The following is a 23,673-nucleotide window of genomic DNA, read 5'->3' as shown; positions in this document are numbered from 1 at the left end:
CAGGTACAGTAATCTACTATGGGGCAGATACTAATACTATACTATCAGACAGACTCGCACAGCAGACACGTATTCATCTCATTTCTGAAACTGATTTTGATCTCCACATTGATTAGAAATGAATTGGGCCATAGAATAGACTGTCCTTCAGCAAAAAAAATCGGTACTTCTCCTTTAATTGCAGTGGCAAAGGTAAACACTCTACTGCATACGTCACGTCCTATCACGGGCCACAGCTTGGAAGTGGCATTTTGTGGGAGAATGGATAGATTGTTTCTGAGTCTAGTCAGTAGGAGAGAAGATAAACGTGTTTTATGAAAACATGTAGAGATTTACATATGTTTGTCAGCTTGATTAATGAAGAAGAATGTCCGTGATTTTGTTGTTGACGTGCCTCTGAGACACAAAAGTCACATGAATTTGAATTGAAGATGGCGGACCATGGCATTGAACCGTCGGGGGATGATTCAGAAGTTTCCCAAACTTTGGGGAATTTAGAAAGTCCACATTCAGAAGAAAATAACGGACATTGCGCCAGTAGCCCTGAAGAATCATTCTCGCCAACATCGGTGATATATTTTAAAGAGGCTTTAAGCGCAGCCAACATTCAGTTTGCGAATAAAGGATCACCAAGTCCTACACCAGTGCGATATGAATTTCACATCGAAAGAACCAAGAAGACCAAAAGTAAGTGCACTCTAGCATGATAGGTTGGGTGTATTTATAACGATGAATGTGCATATAACGATTTAGAGTTAGCTACGGTTTGGTATTTTGCAAGGAAGGCTAAGATGTTTACACTGCATAACCTCGGTATGCTAGTCCTGAATGTCAACAACTTCCAGTCGCCCTATCGATGACAATAAAAACATACGACTGTCACCGCTGGGATCACGATTTTATTTTAGGTCTGAGTCTGAGGAATTGTTTGAAATGCTTCTGATGTTCACCACCTTTCTTTTTTTTATCACGTCACTTAAACAGTGTAGCAAAGAGCTGCAGCACTGTAGCAGATTATCTGTATTAGATGTCCCATGTCAACGAAATAGAAAATTCGATGGCTCTTTATCTTTAGTCTGATACTCAGTGCTTAGCCTTGATGGGATTAGTCAGTAGGCTAGGAATGTGGAATAAGTAGGACACGCTAACACAACAATGATCAAGATAGTTAGCTATAAATAAACATCCTGGACTGTGTGTATTCGGAGTAAATATAGCCTAGTTTGCAGAAAGCCACCGTCAATCCTGTTTTGTTGCATCGTCTTGTTTTCGACTGGAGAAATCCTTTTCTTCATTGGATGGTGGTGGGACACCATGCATTTGAGTTATGGTGTACTGCACATTGCTCTTTCAGTTGGCTCTAGTAACCGTTATGTAACAAATGCTTGCTGCCTGGGTGCATGATCACATTCAACTTGGTTGAGGAATCATGTTTCATCAGTGCGTTGAGAATTACCAGGAGAATGAATGTGTGTATTTCATCAATGAGACTTGACACAAACCTGGAGAATCTAGCAGGTGAAGAGAGGTGACTTTGAAAAAAGTGCAATTGCTGTCTTACTGACTAGACTTTGGATTGTGTGAGCACTGGTTTTGCCAAGTGCAGTGGTGTTAACGTGTATCCCAGAGGACGTTTATGAGAAGTTGACTGAAAGACTGAATATGTTTATATGGGTCAATGGACAATAACTGACATATGGCAAATGGGTACTGCGGGAGGAAAGAGAGTAAGGACCAAAACAAAGTTAAACTACGGCTTACTTGCACTCTAAAAAAATGCTGGTTTGAAAACAACCCAAATGTGGTCGTTTTTAACCCAACTGCTGGGTAAATAGTTGACCAATACAACTCTGGTTTATTAACCCAGCAAAATGGGTTATTATTTGAATCCAGCAGCTGGGTTAATAGGATCAGCCTAATGCTGGGTCAACCTAGCCAATCCATTTGGGGTTAACATTGCTATTTTAACCCAGCCAGATGGGTTATTTCGCCCAGCAACTTCAAACCATTTACTAGTTCATATTAAAACACAATACTTTGTCTGTACAAACTAAACATTTTCACTGAGTTGAAAGTCACCCCATCTCCCCTAACAGCTCAATGCATGCTAATGTAGCCTAATAGCTATTATCTAGGCTAATATTCAAATGGCAGGTAGCCTACACAGTCAAATCAAACAAGTTAGTCAGAAAGACTTCAGACAATACATTTGTATTTAACAAAAGGTGTAGTTAAAAAAAAGCAAGTGTAAGGCTACTTTCCACTTTGACAGGGAGTTCTAGTGTAATATTACACCTGTAAATCAAAAGAAATAGATGGGCATTGACCAGTCACTTTTTACATTATTCACGAATGGCTAAAGAAGCTCATTCACAACACTACTGAATCCGAGCCTTTTTTTAGGTAGTCTGAAATGCCTTGATGTTTTTGTATATTTCCCCTAAGTAAGAACATTGAGGCAAAAGTGGCATTTATGATTATATTCTAGAAGACCCTAAGCAATAATAATAACATGAGAGTAAAAGGAATGTAGTAAAAAAACGTTTCATTTAAATCAAATCTATTGATTTGGACCACCGACTGTATAGAGGCTTAACTCTTTATGTCATTGATTTGGACTAACATGACACTTTGAAAATAGGCTTTACCTTAGTATTACACACTAATACGGCTTTTTACAAGTTAAATGTTAGCTTTGTTTTACTAAATATTATGGGCTACCAACAAAATTAGATGACGCATTGCAAAAGTATAAATCAACATTCAGTCATTTTACATAGGGCATGTCTGTGCTGGATAAAAAATGGTTAGAAGTATAGATACCAACCTTTATTTCACTCTGAAATTGCCCATTTCCAGTGCATGTTTAAACTTGAAAACTGCTGAGTATGACGGTTGGAAGAGTTACGGCTGTTTTTGTTACAGCTCAAATAATCAACTGAGTAAAAGTGAACCAGCCGCTGGGTAGATTACGTGTCATCTGGTGGCGGAGACAAGGGGACAATGTCTTCACTAACCTGGCGGCTGGGTTTCGCTAAACAACCCAGAATTAGTTAAAATAATCCAACTAAATGCCCCAAAAGCCTTAACCCAGCGTTTGGGTTGAAAAAACAACCCAGCATTTTTTGTGTGCGCAAGCAAATTACCAGAGTTAGGGTCATGACCTGTGATGTTGCAATATCTCGTCTTTCTGAATAGATTGTCTGCATAAACGATCTTTAAAGCAACATTAGGCCCACTATGCAAAGAGCAACTGTGCTCAATATAGGCCTATCCACTGAAGGAAAGTGCAGTGTGGTGGCCAGGGCTAATTACAGTTTTTCTCTGTTGCTTTGGAGAAAATTCTCAATTAAGATTGTTTGTTCAACCTCTACACCTAGTCACTTGTGCATATCATACCAGCAATTTCTCATTCTTGTGAACATTTTGCAAATTCTTTTGCACATTCATTCAAAAGGACATATAAAATCATCTGCTGTTAAGTCTTACCTCCTTAAACATTTTGGTATCTATTCATTGTGTAAGTCATGACATCCAGATGGGTTACACCAGTTATCATTATGTGTCAACTTTATCATATTCATCAGTTTCAGTAATGTGCTATTTTTGGAATCTTTGCTAAATTTCTTGTCATCCAAACCTTTACGTGGGATTGATTATTAAAAGGCAAAAAATGAAAGTAAATCCTCATAGGCCACCAAGCCAGACAGAATGTTCCAGACCAGCATAAGGGGTATTCCAGTAACTTTGTGAAACTATCTCAGATAGCAATGTGTTTATTGATACTTTTAGCATTGGGCTTTACAGAACACAAAATCTTACCTTCCTTACGTAAACTCATCTACAGATAATGGGTAATGGATAATTAGTAAGAAGCATAATCTAAATTATGTAGCCTACTGCATGTTGATATTTGCGTTGATGTGAACCTTCTAAAATGAAAAACAGCATCAGGGAATGTTGAGCTAGACTCAAAAGAATGCTGATTACTGTTCTATCTCGTTTACTCTGCGTATCCAGAGGCAAAGTTCTTCCCTGAATGAAACTGAAACGCATCATGATGAGCTAACACTACCTGGTTCTCAAAGAACTTATGCGGCATGCAAGATTGTCCTATTATTTCTCAAACCATAAATTAAGTTAAAGAGATGTAGTAAAAAGCAAGTTTGGAAATAAGGGAAACACAACATGGGTAAGTATTTTGGCTTGGTTACAAACCATTACTAAAGGACTAGCATTTTTACGGCATTGACATATTCATTGAAATAATTATTTAGGCTGCCTTTAGGCTTTTGAGCAGGCTGTGTGTTCAAATTGTTTCAAATAGTGATTTCAACATGTTAAGATTGATTTGAGAAATGTACCAAAGCGGCGGATAAAAGAAAGGTGCGCTTATTAGGTGAGGCTGATGGGTCAGAGTATCTGCAACATTGTTCTCAGCAGCTCTATTCCAGGCCACAATTTAGCTGTGAGCTTCTTTGGTGTTCTTTCCTCTAATTTTTGTACTTTAGGATTTGTAAGGAAGCAATGACAGTCAGTCCCTAAAATAGTTCATGGACAAAACCCTGTGTCTTTCAATATGTCATGGCTTTTAATCTCACGCTAAAATAATGGCTTCATTTTTACCATCATCATTCTGGCTAAAGCATTTAAACAGCAATAGCAGTTGGATTGAAGACTGCAGTCTCACCCCTACAGAGAAGATCTGAATCAGCCATTGATTAGCTTTCCTGGATATGCAGGCATTTCTGTTGAAGCTCGATGCGAGAGATGCATCCAGGTCTGCGCATCTTGGGGCTTTTTTTTCTTCTCCCCACCGTTTCGTTGCGCTTGCACCATCTGCTCACGTGACCCTCTCTCTGCTCCACCATCCTGCTCATTAAGGCAGCCATCTTGGTCAACACCCACCCTGCACGCATCGCCTAACCAATCCAATTAGCCGTAGCGGGGGGAGCCGTACGTGTGCGTGTGTGTACTGTGTGTGTGTGTGTATGTTTGCTGGACAGAGACAGGGCTGTGTGATTCCAGCCGCGCCGCTGAGGAGCCTATCAAACAGCACCCAAATCCCCCTGGCCTTTTCTGCACTGAGACACGAGAGAGAGAGAGAGAGATAGAGAGAGGGAGACAGGGAGAGAGGGGCAGGGCAAGCCTTTTATTTCACACGCGGGGGTTTCTACTTGCTCATTCACCGGGGGAGAGTGGCCACAGCAGCAGCAGCAGGAGCACCCTCACCAGTGGTAGCAGCAGTGCAAGAGAAGGAGACGAGGGGGGAGGTGCAGACAGCACAAACCAGAGCCGAAGAAGAATAGCATCCCTATCCGAGTCCTGCTGTTTGTCTTTTTTTCTCTCTCCTCCTCCTCCTCCTCCTCCTCCTCCTCCTCCTCCTCCTCCTCCTCCTCCTCCATCCATCCATCCCTGTGTTCCTCTTTGTTTTCCTCTCTCTGTTGTGCCTCCTCTCTGCTGATTCAGTGGTGCTATTGGAGACGGCCGGCAGAGCTTAGAGAATTCTTTTCTCCTTCCTCTTCCCTTCTCCTCCTCCTACTGCTTTACTTTCTTTCTTTCTTTTTTTAAAATCCTTTCCTGGATCCGTGCCTGGCTTGGTTTGGGTGAGCGAGGGACCTTTTTCCTGGAGTCAGTGGTAGCAGTGGCGTTGTTGTTGTTGTAGTAATATCAGCTGAGTCATCATCATGTCCGACCTGATGCCTCAAACCGATGCCCCAACCCCCACCACCGACAAGATCACGCAGGCTGCCAGGGAGACCATTTATCTCTGCAACTTCCGTGTGTCCGTGGACGGGGAATGGCTGTGCCTGCGCGAGCTCAACGACATCTCCCTCACGCCCGACCCCGAGCCGGCCCACGAAGGTACGTACAGGGAGGGCCGGAAGCCATGAGCTCTCTCTCTCCAGCCTCCTCTGGCGTATGGGGGGAGCGGTTAGCCATAGCATCAGGCGCCAGACTCAAGGCCCACGCTGATGTTGGGCGGTGCTCTTATGCATCCACACACAGACACACACATGTTTGTGTCTGGCAGTCTGGGAGTTTTTTTAAACATATTTCCCTGTAGCATTTACAGTATCTATTGCCATGCCCACCATCCCCTTAAGGTGTTGTCTGTGAAGAGGCAGGATGTCTTAGATTTGTGTACAGTGAAGCTTTCTTTTTTTTTCCTTTCTTAAAAAAAAAAAAAAAAAAAAAAGCAAATCGGTTAGCTAGCTCAGTTTGCTAATCTCTCTGCATGACACAACACAGCTGTATGTAGTTAGTTTAAATGAAATTGAATTCTCACCTTCCCTTTATGCCCTCTAGTAGTAGACCTAGCCTATCCTCCCATAAATTCTTGAAGAATATTACAGCTGCAAGCATTCAGCTGCTGAGTTCTTATTTTACATACGTGATGATGGTCAGCCTACAGTAAAGATGGAAGCTTTTGCTTGTTTCTTGCGCTCGTCCCCATAATTTTATAAATGGGATTTTGTCTAAATTAGAGGAAATTTCGTCACTGAGATTTGATTTGTGTATCCTCTGGTCCCCTGGTCTGGTACGTGGAAAAATAGCTCTGCCTTTCCAGAGAATCCTGTCTTCTGGGAATCCTCCTCTGCTCAAATTCTTCAAATGTCGGTCATGCCATTTGGATCATCCTGTATATTGTTTAGGCAACAAACCTCGATGATATTATTTATGTTAAATGTTATGTATGGTTCTCTGTGAAATGTATCTTGGTTTTATAGAATTCCACTGAATTTGTCCACTGAATTCTTTTAAAACATTTATTTTACATTAATTATTAATCTGACTACAAGATGTACACATTGGCCCCTCCCCCAACCCCCATCAAACCATAGACTATCCCAGTTCTCTTAGTACACCAGCAGCTGAACAAGAGTGATCACTTATCACTAATCACTATCACTAATATGTGGAGGGGTGAAGTGTCAATGTAGTCTTTGCAATCTGAACACCATAAACCTACCTTGGCCAAGCGTGCACCAGATAGTACTTGACGCTGGCACGGGTTCGGGCCGGATCTGGTCCAGTTCTGGCTGTGTCTGTCCCAAAACCAAGGCAGCTGGTGGAGTAACCTCGTAAATTATAACCCCCCAGGGAGCCTGCTCTGATTGAGTGCTTAAGGGTCAGCCCAAGGTTCGCCAGGAGGAGATGGAGATGTGACCACTTATCCAGAGGGCACGGTTGTTCTGAAGCCTGTCGTCCTTCTGCTTGCCATGCAAGGAAATGGGGGAGAGAGAGCTGCGCATAGATCAAGTGTCCAGAGCACAGTGCTGTAGGTAGGCAAGCTAGATACAATTTTAAGCAGCTGCAACTTGCCTCCAGAATATGGCAGACGGTAGCATTCAATGTTTTATGGATGCTTTCTGTGATCAAACGTAGATTAGGACTTCGCTATATACCATCTGGGCATTACATGGCAAGAGTTGTTGTAGTCAAACCCACCCACATAAACACGGCACTCACATTAAATAAACATCCTCAGAATTAATTTAGGGATATGAACTGTGATGGAAAATGGATCTGTGAGTGAATGCCTTTCCTGTCAGTGACGCCCGGTGCCACCATGTCCAGGGTAAATGCATGACTCAGCCATTTGAGGTGAGTCCTCCTCTCACCAGAGCAATGCTGATGCGGCTCTTTGGCCCTTTCCTACTAGACGGGCGAAGTGTGACATCGGCCAGCATGGGACTGGAGTGTCAGCAGTTGTCTGTCTGTGTTTTTGTTTTATTTTTAATTCTTTTAGATGGCTTACTCCATGCTTGAATATGTCTCGTATAGCCAGATGTGATGTCTTTATCAGAAAAACTTGAATTTTAGTGTTGAATCAATGCTAAGATTCTCTACATTTAGTGTTGCATTTTCAAAGCTTTGTAAGACTAAATATGCCTAGACCTGCCTTGGAGCATATATAAGAAGTCTACTAACCTTAACAAGATTCGAGTGAAACACTAAATTCAATTTAAGAAATTGGAATGACATAGACTATGATTTCAGAGCAAATAGGCCTACTGGTCATTGGACTTTCGGACGGTTCACAAAAAGTAGGCCAACTATTTTTTAATTAGATAGAGTTAACCCGGTGCCTTGACTGATATTATTATGAGCTCTTGCTTGCTCTCATTAAGCCCTGTACAGAAAAGCATTTGCGAAAGTAAGCCATGATTTCTCTTCTGTGCTAGGGCCTTCTGTCACCCCCTCCTGACTACTTGACATCTCCCCTGACTCATCAAAGTACCTTTTTATAACAGTGGGGTGCTTTGATAGGGATTAGAAGGGCCGTTGTGTGATGGCTTAATAAGCAGAAATGGACAACTGTGTGCTGACGTTTGACGGGATCTATTTGCGATTGAAGATTGGGAAGACTTGGAACGCCTGGAGATTCCTTTGAACCAGAGGTCTCTCTGGGACTACATGGGTGTCTCTGAGTATGGGTCATGCAATGCATAGGCTGTGTCACATAGTGCTGGAATCCTGCTTACATAATACCCGAGCCTCAAGAAGTACAGTAGGTGCTTCACGATATTCCTACACGGGCTGGCCACTCACTTTTCACCAAGCTCCTCGAACATTAACATTATTAATAATAATAATAATAATAATAATAACAGCAACAATGATTTTAATAATACATGTAATAATAATAATACTAAACTTTATGTATACAACACAAGAAATGCAAAAGGTGCTTTCCATCACATGTTACAGTAACCACACATAGGCCAACACCAATATAAAGAGCAGAGCCATAAAAGCACGGAAGAAAACAACACCACAGATATCAGTAAAATAGACAGATCACTGGCATACACATTGATAAATAGACATAAATCATAAATAAATACAAATATGGACAGAGAATGAACTATCAAACATTTGAAAAAGCAAGGTGATAAAATTGGGTTTTGAGACGAGCTTTAAAAATGGAATTGAACTGTACGTTCTATAGGTACAGCCACTGTGAAAGGTGATTACGAACTTCGTACTTGTGATCTGACAATAGGAAATCATTGATTGTCAAAGTGTACTATAGTTCAGATCAGGGTGCTGTTACCAAGCATTTCTTGTTAAAGCAACATAATGTAAGCATCAAAGTTATTTCACCTCACACAACAAAAACTAGACCCTTCTGCTAGCTATAAGAAGAAGCTAGCACAGGATTCTCTGTATGGACATCATGGTAGAGGTAACGGAGAAACCGAGGAAGACGAAGAAAAAGAGAAAGTAACCGAGCAAGAGACCAAAAAAGAGTCAGTTCCTGACTGGCTTTTACTCGTTGGCGAGAGCTAAAAGAGACAAAAGTATGCAAACCAGTTGCCGAACAGGCCTTCTTTCTGTTGGACTAGTCAGTAATAACTTCTGTTGCACTTGCTTGATGTTTGGTTGTGTTGGAAAAGATTATAATTATCCCTGCCAATGTTATTTATGACTTGTAGGAACAGACATTAGGCATTGAACCAGACTTTGCACTCCCCAGTGCAATCACATTCACAGTAGAAAAATAAGCCTCTACAATTCAGTGGTTTGCTGAGAGGGGTGGGGGTTGTAGGAAGCGAGGTAGAGTCACTCTAGTCGCATCTTTTTTTTAAACACCCCTGGCCACTGAGGAAGTGAGAGAAGCTGGGAGCTGCTGCAGTGAGACGCGGGGCTGTGTTTTTACAACCACTACCTAGCTTTTGTTCTCAGGGCCGGGAGCATGTGACAGGACATAATAGCAGTACTAAAATGGAGGATGGGCCTTGTAAACGCAGACCCATTTAGAATTCTCCTGTGGAGAGTCTCAAATGGCAAATTAGTCTGATGTTATGAACAATAAGACACAGTTGTGAGCACGGAGACCATTCAGGTGTAAAGAACATTTCATCTGGGCTTTGCTTCAAGGCCTGCATAGGCAAGAGGTGTGTTATGGCATGGAGATAGTATTAAATATATGGTCTTGAACTGATTTAAATAACATGGACTGCATCTCTATTTTCTTATCGAGGGCTATTTTTAATTTCCACTCATAGTATGCATGACACGTTCTTTTTTTTGTCCTGTCTTCCCTTTTTTTTTTTTTTTCTCATTGCCCTTTGCAAAGACTCATGGGAGGATTTCACAGAATTGGTGGAACAAATGCACTTGCTTGATGAGTTTAAAGGTGCGTATGGCAGCATCCTCCCCGTTTTGGACCCCTACAAGCCCAACCCCATTCCAACCCACTTGCTGAAGGATGACTCGGATCACGTCCCTGCATGCCCGTGCCACACACACACACACATACACACACACACACACACACACACACACACATAAGCTCCCATATGTACACACATTCCCTCTTGGCAAACCGTGCTGCTGTCTCAGTCTCCATGTGTCACTTTCTGCGTCTTCTTTATTTGCTCCCCATATTCACGGTTCCTTTTGTTGTATTCGTTTTCATTTGTCATTCTTCCCTCCCATCATTCCATCCTCTGGGCTTCATTGGCTGGGGAGTGGCATGTGGTCGTGTCTTGGCACTGCATTCATCCCCCTGTGCTCACGTCTGTTCTGCCCTTGCCCAGCTTCCTCAGTGGCATGTCTATGTCTTTAGGGGACACGTTGTGCGTAGCATTAGTGTTAGCCTAGATAGTGTTTTTGCCAAGCGATTTATTAATTTGTGATATGCGAAGAGGCATTCCTTGGGTTTTACTATATCAGCAAGTCTATGAATGAATTCACCATGGTGGGTCATGCTGACTTGGCCATAAACATCACAAATTGTATAATATGTTGTTGTTTTCGTGTTCTGTTTTTGCGTAGAAAACAACTGATAGCTTCGGCGCTGAAAGACAAAAACAGTAGCATGTATTCTGCCTTTGCTCTTTCTTAAGAAACACTCTTTGAGGTGGTTGTCCCACCACCTCCAAACTGGTTCCTGTCCTCTCCCTGATCAGACGGGAGTTAATTCTCTCTCACACCTCAGGCTCTGGTAAAGGAGGGGTGGTGATGTGAATGTTACCCCTGCTGCTATGCTACCGCCTTGCTTCAAGGGGAAGTAATGAGGCCGTTTTATGCAGCGCAATAACACACAGTTGAGGCCTCATTACAGGCGCAGACAGGCTTGGTTTTTACTCTCCTGATGCTTTTTACATAAATCCACATTCCGCTTAGATGAAACTTGTGGAGGAGGTTAGTTTCATATTTATTCATTAAACATCTTCATCCAAGGCAACACACAGTACAGGTAAAGGATTCATGTAATCAGTATGTATATATGGGGTTTGAACCAGTATCCTACTATGATATTTAACCAATATTCTTAGCGGTGTTAGCACCTTGCCCTGCTAATTGAGCTACGTCAACATGCCGAAGGTGTTGTTTGGCTTTCTCTCATCTCACCTCAGTCTCATATTGGGAACTGTTTCATGTAGGACTCAGTGTTCACTTGTCTCGTGGAAAATCATTCTGTCATTGTGTGCATACTATGTGTAGTACACTGCAGTGCCTTGCTGTTAGGTGTGAATAATATGAATGAATGCAAGTCGTGTGCAGACTCTGTGTTGTCAAGCTATGTGTGACTGTGGTCAGAATTATCTGTATCATCTGTACTTTTAACTAGGATGCTTAGAAGGGTTTATTAAACAGTACAAGTAAGTCTTATCTATTTTTAGTTTACCAATCTGGTTGGTTAATAATCTATCAACACCATATACTAGCAGGTTTTATTAGTCTGTTTGCTTTGTCACAGCAGATTAGATTGCCAAGGGCCTATTTCAAATTTTATGCAAACACCTTTTTTTAATTGTAAAAGATCTGTGAGAGACACCAGCTTGCTTTTAATAAGTGTTTATGAAGCCGGTTGACACATGTAGGTAGTAAATCCCACCTCATTTATAAAGCTTCCTTGTCATTTTAATTAACTGCCATACACTCATGTTATTGGCTCATCCTTCTGCTCTTAAATAATGCATCACCATGCTAGCCATGTCCCCTTCCAGCTGTTATGATTTTTTTTTCTGCACCAGGCTACACATAAGCCTCCTTAGTTCTATCAGCATGTGTGCGTTGTCCTCCTCCAAAGCAAGCGTCAGGGTCGTTAATGACTTGAGCGGATGTGTGGCTCTGTTGCCATGGAACCCGATGCACTGTTAAACTCTCTTACCTCCGGTCCACAGATCCCAAGGACCCCATCGCCATCGAGAGGCTCAACCTGATGAACATGGCCAAGCTGAGCATCAAGGGCCTGATCGAGTCAGCACTAAACCTCGGCCGAACGCTGGACTCCGATTACGCCCCGCTCCAACAGTTCTTTGTGGTGATGGAGCACTGCCTCAAACATGGCCTGAAAAGTATGTGGAACAGGAGAATTGGGTTTGATTGTTTTGTTTTTCCGTCACTGATATGTCTTATTTGATTGCAGTTTTCATGGAAGTAACAGTATCTTAGTATTGGTGACGCAATCAGATACCTTTAGATTTTCACAGAACAGTTTTCGTCTTAAAATGCCAGAAGTCTGACTAGAATTAATGCTCTGTCTTAGGAGTATGTAATTTGTAAGATACTGACTTAAATTCTGCCGCATTACCCCTTAGGTAAGAAGACCTTTCTGGGACAGAACAAATCATTTTGGGGTCCCCTGGAGCTGGTGGAGAAGCTGACACCTGAAGCTGGAGAAATCACAGCCAGCGTGAAAGATCTGCCTGGACTCAAGTAAGCCACACTGTCAGATTTCAACTCTGCTGCATTAAAGTCAGCCCCATACACCACCCACTCTTCAGTGAATGTGGGGAACTGAGATATCCATGCCTGTCCGTGCAGAACCCCGCTTGGCAGAGGTCGGGCTTGGCTTCGGCTGGCACTGATGCAGAAAAAGCTGTCCGACTACATGAAGACCATCATCAACAGGAAGGACCTGCTGAGGTGAGAGGCGCCACAGCACTGTCACTGCTAAAGCTGCTAATGCTGCTCAGCTAAATGCAGGGTTAGGTCAAAGTCAGTCTCCCTTTGGCCTCAGACTAGTTTGGCATTTAATCACAGAAGATTCTGAATACATAAAATATAGAGAGATCAACAGATATGCCTAACTAATGTTAGGGATACCACGATGTTGTTGGCTATATATAACTTTATCCTGATGAGCATTTATCAGTAACACAGTCAGTACTTGAGAATGAGTACTTAAAGGATGGAAGTAGAATGGTTGTACAAGAGGGGATTGTCTGTAATGGGTGACAGACTCTGAATTCTCCCCACTCCAGTGAGTTCTATGAGGCCAATGCTCTGATGATGGAGGAGGAGGGAGCGGTGATCGCAGGGCTGCTGGTGGGCCTGAACGTCATTGACGCCAACCTCTGCATGAAGGGAGAAGATTTGGACTCCCAGGTAATGAATATGGCCAATGGTGACCAATGGCAATGCTAGTACTCTTAGTTGTTGCATGGCTCTTTTGGGAGACCCAGTTATGATTGGTCAGCTGTGGAGTTTAGAGAGGTCTGCTATTTCTGAATAACAGATTGCTGAACTCTATATCAGCCTACTGTCATGGCGACCCTTGTTTTATACAGCTGTTGACTTTTATTAGACTTCATGGCAAACACTAGTTCAGTTTCAGTTCAGTTTCAGTTTGTTTATTTGTTGAAGAGGGACAGTGTACATTAATAAACATTAAAATGTAAATGCACCCAATTATAGCCAAAAGGCTAGTTTCCATTGGCAGAGTGTTAATGGCTAAACAACTTAAAAAGGCATTAACATATATATATACACATAATACATACAGTGTATATATATACAAACATAACATTGACAAGATAAAAATAAAAATAAAGATAAAAATAAAATGAAATGAAATGAAATAAAATATATAAGTTCTACTGACCCACTAATGCTCACATTTTTGGTTATTTATTAACCTTTTTTTAAGATTTATTTTAAAGCTGTTAAATGAGGTTGATTCTCTAATGTTCTGTGGGAGATGGTTCCATTCCTGGGCTGACCTAACTGAGAAAACCGACTGTCCAAACACTTTTTTTTAAAGGAATATCACAGTCTCCTCTTGCTGCCCCTCGAGTAGCACTGGTTGCTGATATTCTAAACTTGACTAGGCTGCATAGTGGTGGGGGGGGGGGGGGGGGGGGGGGGGGGGCGGCATGTTAAACCGGATTTTGAACATTAAACAGCAGTTCTTAAATGTAATCAGATTGTCTCAACTTAAAAGTCTGTATTTTTGGAGGACAGAACAGTGATGGTGTGAATTAGGTTTTTTATCAAGTATTTTGAGAGCCTGTTTGTAAAGAGACATGACTGGTTTAAGAGTAGTGGAGTTTGCAGTAAACCAGGTGGGTAAGCAGTAGTTAATGTGAGATAAAATCAATGAGAACATATACATTTTAGCAGCCTCAGTGGACATGTGATTTCTAAGATGCCTTAAGTTGACCAAAGTGAATTTTAAATTTTTGCATATTTTTCTTACATGTTTTTTAAAAGTAGGCTGATTATCAATCAAGATACCAAGATATTTGTATTCCTTCACAATCTTGATTCTTTGATCAGAAATAAACACATCGGGTTCAGTGTGAGACTTGCTGGTTTTAGAAAAAAACATAGAAAAATGGTTTCAAATAAATGCCAAGTAAGTAAGTTTGTTAGGTAGCCTAGCAGATTGTCTATTGCTAACTTATTTTTTTGCTATAGGTGGGGGTAATCGATTTCTCAATGTATCTGAAGGATGGGGGGCACAGCAGCAAGACCACAGAAGGGTGAGTGTGTATCAGACTCCAGAAATCTCTAAACAGTTAATGAAACACCAAGCTAGTCAGTCAAGTAAGTGCTTTCATATTTTATATACGTATTGAGTCCTTGTTTTGTTTGTGATTTGTGCCTGTCACAGGGATGGACAGATAACTGCCATTCTAGACCAGAAGAATTACGTGGAGGAGCTGAACAGACACCTAAGGTAGGACACCAGTTCTCTTGTGAAACTCAGTCACTTGCCGTTCTCGTATCATTTTCTTATTCTCATATCATTTTCTCATTCTCATATCATTTTTTGTGTGTGACCGCAATGACTAATCATCTATCAGCTAAGTAACATGCTTCCTCTCAATATGCAGCGCATCAGTCAACAACCTTCAGGCCAAAGTGGACGCGCTGGAGAAGTCCAACTCCAAACTGACAGAAGAGGTGGGTCAGGGTTCAGTGGAACATCACAAGGGACAGTTTCAGGCCTATAGCTGTCCAGCACAGAGTATAGCGGATGTGTGGCTTAGTCTCATACATTAGTGGTCTTTGTTTTGCAGTTGTTGGCTACATTATTTAGATTGTTTGTTTTTATTACAATGGGTTGTTTTTGTCATTTCAGTTGGCTGTGACAAATAACCGTGTCATCACCTTACAAGACGAAGTGGAACGGGTGAAGCTAGAGAGTCCCTTTCCTGCAGACAAGGTTCAGATGAAGTCTCTTGCATAACACCATTGCACCATACAAAAACACTTCTCTATGCCTGTGAACACCATAAATGCCTTAAATGCAAAGTCTAGAAAAGGTAAAGGCAGTTTAACCAAAACATATGCACTCAAACACCTGATGTTTTTCCATTTTCCTTATAAAATACAAACTGCCAAAGGGGCTTTTATGCCCAGTTTAACCGGTTAAGTGTTTTAAGTGTCGTGTTGGCACATGGCCATAAGTGAATTGTGAATTGTGTTGCCAGGTGCCCAGAGCGGATGGCAGTGCGGACGGCCAGGTGCTGGGAGAGGCTCGCAAGCAGCTCAAGGAGGAAACACAGCTACGATTGGTCAGTTAGGCTCCTTCACTTGGGCATAGTTGTCGCATTGTTTTCTTCATCATTGCTTTGCGCATGTGATCACTGTTCATTCTCGTCTCGGCCAAGTCTCTGGAAGTACATCAGCTGAGTATGCTCCTCATTGCTGGCGTGAGGAGGATGTAGGTGGTGCCAATAAAAAAAAAAAAAAAGCAGTTTCTCCACTTCCTGGAGTGTGTGGCATGACCGGGGTGTGGCTGTGCTTCCTTTGCCTCCGTGCAGGATGTGGAGCGGGAGCTGGAGGTGCAGATCGGCATGAAGCAGGAGATGGAGCTGTCCATGAAGATGCTGGAAAAGGACATCTGTGAGAAGCACGATGCCCTGGTGGAGCTGCGCCAGCAGCTGGACGACATGCGGACGCTCAACCACGAGCTGCAGCACAAGTCGCAGGTACACACACAAACAAACAGTTTGGTGTTAATATATGATTAATGTTTGTAGTGTATCATTAGTAGGTACTAATAGTGTTGTATGAAGTATGCTGTTGTGTATACTGTATGTAGTATGTTGTGTGTACTATATATTCTCCACGAGGGTAAGCCTAACGCTGCTCTGTGTCCGTAGGGGTCAGAGGCCAGCTCCAAACAGAAGAACGAGCTCATCAGTCGCCTGGAGGACAAGACCAACCAGATGGCCAGCACCATCAAACAGCTGGAGAACAGGTAGGAGCCCACCTGTACACAGACCCTCCCCTGACCCCCAGTCACACTAGCACACACTTCATTAATAACTGCTGTGTGGGAGATTCTTCATTTTATTTAGAATAATTCATAATGCTGATCTGTCCTCAGTGCCTCCAGTTCAAAGGTGTGCTGTGAGGGATGTCGGTTAGCTGGCTCACGCTCACTCATACTTATATCATCACTGTTTTAATAACAGGCAGTATATTAGCTAACCGATTGTTTGATTGTCAGGAAAAATTGCTTTACTAAAATATAGTTTACATGAATATGTGTTTTATACAGTATAAGCCGAAAACAGGTGGTAGGTGTTGGTCTGTGAATGCATTTCACTTTAAATACTCATTCCATGAATTCCAAGTTCCATGAATAAAATGTACAGACCCATGAATACATTTAGGCCATATGAAAATGTATCCCCAAGGACATTTGGAAGGGAGGTTTCCCTGGGTAACTGGCTCCATATATATGTATAGGATATATGTTTGTATCCCCTGTACCATGGCTGTCATGCACCTTTCATGTGACTCCATGGCCTCAGCGCAGGAATGTGTTTCAAATCTCCTAAGCTTTTTTATCCCATTTAAAAAAAAAGAGGACTGAGTTACTTGCAATAACATTCTCTTCTTGTCCTTCTTTTTCTGTCTCTCGTTATTTTATCATTCTCTGTCATTTCCATTTCTCCCATCTCTATTTTGCTGACTTCTGCTGCCTCTCGTTCATTTGTTTCATGCCCAGTGAGAAAGACATGGCAAAGCAGGCCAGGAATCTTAGCTCGACTGCGGGAAAACTGCTCCAAAAGCCCCAATAGGCCTGTTCAAAGACACCCGTCGCTAGTTTCAGAAAAAAAAAACAAGATTTGACCTTCCGTTTGATATTTTCATTTCCAGTCTTGCACAATATACCGTAGAACCAACCTTTTTCATTTTCAGGATAGAACAAAAACAAAACAATCTGTCGCTCTTCCTCTTTGTCTTTTACAAATGGACACCACTGTACATTTTCCTCTCTGGACTAATCCGTCCAGTCGCATCTGCTTTGATTATTGTAATCATGAATGAATGGGTCCCTGTAGTGTCCGTACTGGTGTTTCCCTGAGTATGAGCACAGCACATATAGCAGTGCTCATGCATCTTCAGTGGATCAGCATGGCTGCAGACCAGGCATAGGCTCAGTTTAGTAGATTTTGAGGTGAGGGTCAAGCCAACAGCTAGAAGATCATGAGTTGGAACAATGGCAATGAATACCAAATGCATAATCCCCTGCGCTCTCTCCCCAGTCATGTTAGCCAACTAACAAAAGGTGCGGCGAGTTAGGCCTTCATTTTTCTTTTGTACATCCTCTTCTCAGCATTGGGCTTTTTTGTTGTTGTTTTGTTTTGTGTGTAATCCTGTTTCAGCTGGTGAATGAATCATTGGATTTGGCTCTGCAGATTCAACATATCGGTCAACAATGGTCATCGTAATTTCAGATCACATTTCTCCAAAGGCTCCAATATACGGTCTCTGCTGCAGCTGGACATAATGTTAGCGATTGCCTTTTATGATTTCAGACTACATTGCTCATCGTTTCGATTGAAGTGGAGCTGAAGTAGCTGCCATTGAGCCGCTGGTCTGAGCATTATTGTGTTTGGCTTGGTTTGAGTGTGGCAGACCTAGCAGCTCCAGAGATAAGCAAGTAACTTAATTGACAAAAATGAAATTATTTACTCAGGAGGAAATTTAGGTTTCGGTGGCCTATTTTGGTTGAGGATCATGTGCCTGAAATCACCTTATCTGTACATTAAGCGATAAGACCTGCAGAGAAAGAGAGAGAGATGGGAGTTGAGAGAAAAAAGCAAGAAGAGAAAGCCAGAGGGAGGGAGAGAGAGAGAAATGGGGATAGAGGGAAAGGAGAGAGGAGAGGGAATCATAAAGAGAGGATGACCCAGGAGCCACAGAGCGGCAGGTCAGGACGTGTCCAAATAAAAAACAAAACAAAAACAAAGGCTTTATGGTTTCTATGAAAGTCAAAGAGTTTGGATGGAGTTGCTTGCAACATGTTGGATCCATTAAACTTTTATGTGGACTAAACATAGATGTAAAACTGTAGTTTAAAACAAAAAGAATAGCATAATAAAATAAATAAAATCAAAATGCTCTGGCCTACTTGTCTTCTTTCCCCCCAAGTCTGCTCACTTCCTCTTTCCTTTCAAGCTACCTCCTGCCATGAGTTTCTTCATACGTCACACATTCATTCACAGTTGTGTTGTCTAGTATTCCCCCCCGACCATGCATTTTTTTTGTTTTATTTTGTTTTCGTTTAGTTTGTTTTTATTTCACTTTTTACTTTACCACCCGTTCATCTGGCTCAAACCCAGATCCAAACAGGCGGAGCGGCAGAGGGATCTGGCCGAGGAGGCCAACCGGCTCTTCAAGCAGGAGTTCGGGGACAAGATCGAGAGCCTTCAGCAGGAGCTGGAACAGTTGAGGAGGCAGAAGTACGTTTCTCTGTTACCCTCCCCACACACACACACACACACACACATACACACACACACACACACACACACACACACAACTACACACACACACAGGGGAAATCCTGTAGACAGTCTGTGTTTTCCAGAAGGAAGGATCAGATTTTTATTTGGCTGACCTGCCTCTCTCCAAGGGAGATCACATGGTTGAAAGAGTTGTCACTAACAGCAGAAATGGCATTGCCTTATGGAATGTGGATAACAGCAGCGATCTTTAAGCTTAAAAGCTTCACCAAAGCTCACCAGTAGGAGAGTCTTTGGTATGACCACAGTGTACGCCTGTTAACCCCAACATCCAACATGAATGAAGCAGGCCAGGAATCTACGACATGTTCTGCCATGGGATAGTGTTGTTACATTGTCACAAGAGGGCAGCCATCGTGAGCGGAATGTAGCTGCTCTACAGCGCCCTCTTGTGTATTAATTGAGTTCCATTTCCTAAGAAAAAAAAAACAGTTAACACAACTTTTGTAATGGTGTAGGTACAGTTCCAAATTTACAGGTGCATTTTTGCTCATCCTGCATATTTATATATATATATATATATATATATATATATATATATACAGTACTGTGCAAAAGTTTTAGGCAGGTGTGAAAAATGCTATGAACTAAGAATGCTTTGAAAAATGTAAACAATAAATGTTTATTTTTTATCCATTTACATGGTAAGACTGAGCACAGCAACAAGACACAACGTAGTTATACTGCATCAGCAGGGTCTCTCCCAGACAAAGATTTCAAAGCAGACAGGGGTTTCAAAATGTGCAGTTCCAGCTCTTTTGAAGAAGACGTTGAGGATCGTAGACGCAGTGTTCAGCCAAGGAAACTTAATGCAGCTGATGAAAAACACATCAAGCTTATTTACCTTCGAAATCGGAAGATTTCAAGCAGTGGCATCAGCTCAGAACTGGCAGAAACCAGTGGTACCCAGGTACAGACATTTACTGTCCGGGGAAGTCTGGCCAGAAGTGGTCTTCATGGAAGAGTTGCAGCCAAAAAGCTCTACCCCGACAAGGAAACAAGGCCAAGTGACTGAACTAAGCACGTAAACATAGAAAGGTGCTCTGGACTGATGAGTCAAAATTAGAAATATTTGGCTGTAGAAGAAGGCAGTTTGCTCGCTGGAGGCTGGAGAGAGGTACAATAATGAGAGTCTGCAGGCAACAGTGAAGCATGGTAGAGGTTCCTTTCCAGTTAGGGGCTGCATTTCTGCAAGTGGAGTTGGAGATTTGGTCAGGATGAATGGTGTCCTCAATGCTGAGAAATACAGGCAGATACTAATCCATCATGCAATACCATCAGGGAGGCGTATGATTGGCACCAAATGTATTCTGCAGCAGGAACATAACCCCAAACATACAGCCAATGTCATTAACAACTATCTTCAGCTTAAAGAAGAACAGAAAGTCCTGCAAGTGATGGTATGACCCCCACAGAGCCCTAATCTCTACATCATCGAGTCTGTCTGGGTTTACATGAAGAGACAGAAGAATTTTAGGAAGCCTACATCCACAGAAGATCTGTGGTTAGTTCTCTAAGATGTTTGGAACAATTTACCAGCCGTGTTCCTTCAAAAACTGCGCAAGTGTATCTGGAAGAATTGATGCTATTTTGAAGGCAAGGGGTGGTCACACCAAATATTGATTTAATTTAGAATTTTCTTCTGTTCCTTCACTGCATTTTGTTAATTTATGAAGAATTGATGAAAATAAACTGTTAACACTTCCATTTTTGAAAGCATTCTTAGTTTACAGCATTTTTTCACACCTGCCTAAAACTTTTGCACAGTACTGTATATATATATATATATATATAAAAATGACATCAAAACTATACACATGCACATTGATGTGAAAGTAAATTAAGGTAATACATGTCATAGGCAGAAACTGACAATTGAGGGCTATACACATGCACATTAATGTGAAAGTAAATTAAGGTAATAAATATGTCATAGGCAGAAACTGACAATTGAGGGGCTTGCTGCATAAGGAACACTCTCACTGTTGTGCAGTATACTTAGAGTGTGTGTGTGTGTGTGTGTGTGTGTGTGTGTGTGTGTGTGTGTGCTTCCTAGATCCTGCATGGAGGGAGATTTTAGGAAGCAAAGGGAGCCTCGTGGAGCCCAGCACCATGACTCTGGCTTGGGGGAGAAGAGGAGCTCCCCATCCTCCCACGGAGACAGCAGGCAGCAGGTGGAGGACATCAGAAAGGTAAAGGTCTACTCTAGAGGGCTTTTTCAGATCCATGCCGGACCCCTCAGTCCTACAGTATGTTCCCTGTCTGGTGTCCATCATATGCTGTCTAAAAAGCTTATGCTTTGTTGTCCACAGGAGCTGGAGTCGGTCAGGAAAGAGAACGACACTCTACGAAATGTGCTGGATGAGAAGGCTAGTCTCAGTTCCAGCTTGTAAGTGTGTTGTCCAATTTAGCATCTTGTTCAGCTACATGTTTTTTTTTTAACATGCTTTGTTTCGCCTCTTTGATTTATTCTTCATTTTGTAATATTCCTTATACTTTCCTAACATCTAAGCTTTGCCCTTTCTTGTGTTTGAGGTCCCTATCACAAAATGAGGAAGAGGATGAGCAGGTAGTGAAGATTTAAAATATAATTTCAAACTTTTCACAATCACGAACAGTATTAATCATTACAGATGTATTGCTCAAATAACCACATCCGTCTCGGTCACTGTTGAGTTGCTTCTCCTCTCAGTCTTCTTCAATCACCTCTGTTCTAGGATCAGTCCATGTTCGAGGACCTTGAACCCTTCATCTGTACTAGTTGTGAAAAAGAAGACTCCTTGACCACGATCAAGGTATAGAAGCGAGCTGGCCACTAAGGTGAAATAGTTCCCTACCATCTGTCCACATACTTAATATTTGAATGTATTCACTATTCACTACTGCTGCTCTGTGTAATCCCTGTTTTGAAAGACATTTACTGTCAGAAAGGCTTGAAGCTGCAGTGGCAACAATTGCTATACATATGCTTTAAATATAGACAATTGTGAGAGAAGTTTGTGTGGTTTCAAAGGGAAATGCTGTTGAGAAATGCCTTGAAATCGCTTGCGGCACTCATGGGTATACACATTGAAAATGATTTAATCAACTTGTGGCAAATGTGCCAAACCCAGTAACATAAGGAGAAGAGCAACAGCTTTTGCTGTGAATAATGCGTCCATTATAACTTTCTGTTTAGGTCTCTGATGAAAACATATTGATAAAACCATCCCACTGCATAGCCATTGTTAGTTGTAACTTCTTGGTCTTCATCCCAGTAAAAATCGGACTATTATCCCAGCAAATTTACGTGCTGCTATAGTTTGTTAAGACCAAGCTTACTTGCAAGCGATCTCTTCTACAAACTCTAAAACTATATGGCACAAAACAATAAAGAACAAAATGTAGGGATAAGAAAAAGAGCCTTGGGACTGTTTTCGATCCCTAGTCTTCTTGCCTTCTGCAGCCTCCAGTTCTAAACTCATGTGTAACGTTTAAGTGAATTTGGCAACAGCTGATCTGTTCCCGCTGGTGTCTCCTTTGCAGAAGCAGTGTAAGAACTGCAGAGGGCTCTTCTGCGAGAGCTGCCTGGCCAACGAGTTACCCTTACCCTCCTCCATCAACCCAGAGCAGGTGTGCGACTCCTGCTACTCCCAGCTCTTGCAACAGTACGCGTCAAGCCCCTCCTGAGGCGCACGCACACACACACACACACACACACACACACACACACACACACACACACCAGTGCATATCTCAAAATTCATCATTCTGAATATCATATAGAGCAATGGACTTTTGACGCTTCAAATGGGACTTTTGAAATGAGGCATTTTTTTTCTTATCAATCTTTAAACCAAAAAGAATATAAATTATCATTACAAGAACTTTGGTCTAATGTGTAATGTTTTTACAGTCGCATTTGCTTCTTGAAAGGGATGCTTAGGGATACCTTTGTTGTTTTTAAGTGCTCTGTGTGTGAGAAGCCTTTGGGAAGTAGTACTCTGCTGCACACATTCATATCTGCATTGCATCTTAATCGTATCATGTCGCAAGTGATTGAGTGATGTTGTCCACCAAGTGGATTTATACAGTTCTTGTATTACTTGAATTGTGTATGAAACAGTTACTTTGAACTCCCTTATCCCATGCCTGCTTTTGTATGGTCTTAATAGTTAGGCAATATATTTCATGGTTAGCTTGACTAACATTATGGCAATTATTGTAACCAGAGAATGGCTGAGTTGATTTAGAAATAATTTAACTTTTTTCCTGGAAAGAAGAGCAATTACACAAAAGGTTCACTGTCGTAAACAGCGGTGGCATAAACCTGTTACACAATTACTACATTTATAACTGTACAGGGCTTATTTGATTATGGAATAATGACATCATGCAGGAACATTGCTTCTTTCGCATTCAAAATGGACTTTGTATGACTTTGTTGATCTAAAGCTGATTGACAGGTTGTATTTTACTTGATGTTTTAATAAAACTTTTAAAATCTTGAATTGGATTGTGTATTGGTACACCAATGAATGGAAATGGTTTGATCAATGTATATTAGTAATGTGCCAAAACTATTAATGTTCAGTTGGCCCATGTCAATTCTGTGAAATGATTGGAACTTTGAGTAGTAAGTTTTGGTCAAAAACTAGCAGGCTAACTACCTATGCAAAGC

General features: G+C 41.8%; 1 protein-coding gene across 2 annotated transcripts; it reads left to right on the top strand.

The window, feature by feature from the left end:
- Positions 1-250: 250 nt before the first annotated feature.
- Positions 251-23,495, top strand: rufy3 (RUN and FYVE domain containing 3). Of its 2 annotated transcripts, none has more exons than XM_080853117.1 (18): positions 251-687; positions 12,144-12,317; positions 12,561-12,678; positions 12,787-12,888; positions 13,227-13,350; positions 14,662-14,726; positions 14,858-14,923; positions 15,081-15,150; positions 15,329-15,412; positions 15,681-15,764; positions 16,014-16,181; positions 16,356-16,453; positions 18,831-18,950; positions 21,070-21,205; positions 21,326-21,402; positions 21,549-21,582; positions 21,731-21,808; positions 22,539-23,495. In XM_080853117.1, exons 1-18 carry the CDS (start codon positions 432-434, stop codon positions 22,680-22,682), a joined length of 1,998 nt encoding a protein of 665 aa, XP_080709243.1. In that variant the 5' UTR covers positions 251-431; the 3' UTR covers positions 22,683-23,495. The 2 variants fall into 2 exon arrangements, with proteins under 2 accessions (XP_080709243.1, XP_080709244.1); XM_080853118.1 differs by having other exon boundaries at positions 21,731-21,833; positions 22,539-22,649.
- The last annotated feature ends 178 nt before the right edge of the window (positions 23,496-23,673 follow it).

The sequence above is a fragment of the Sprattus sprattus genome (assembly GCF_963457725.1).
Source record: "Sprattus sprattus genome assembly, chromosome: 15".
Classification (NCBI taxonomy): Eukaryota; Metazoa; Chordata; class Actinopteri; order Clupeiformes; family Clupeidae; genus Sprattus; species Sprattus sprattus.
This window is presented reverse-complemented; position numbering and strand designations above follow the sequence as displayed.

Excerpts from the sequence above, each read along its gene's own strand:
- rufy3 (XM_080853117.1), top strand. The coding sequence starts at position 432 with ATGGCGGACCATGGCATTGAACCGTCGGGGGATGATTCAGAAGTTTCC. Across the intron at positions 14,924-15,080 it reads GAGCTGAACAGACACCTAAG|CGCATCAGTCAACAACCTTC; the intron begins GTAGGACACCAG and ends CTCAATATGCAG. Across the intron at positions 15,413-15,680 it reads GTCCCTTTCCTGCAGACAAG|GTGCCCAGAGCGGATGGCAG; the intron begins GTTCAGATGAAG and ends TTGTGTTGCCAG.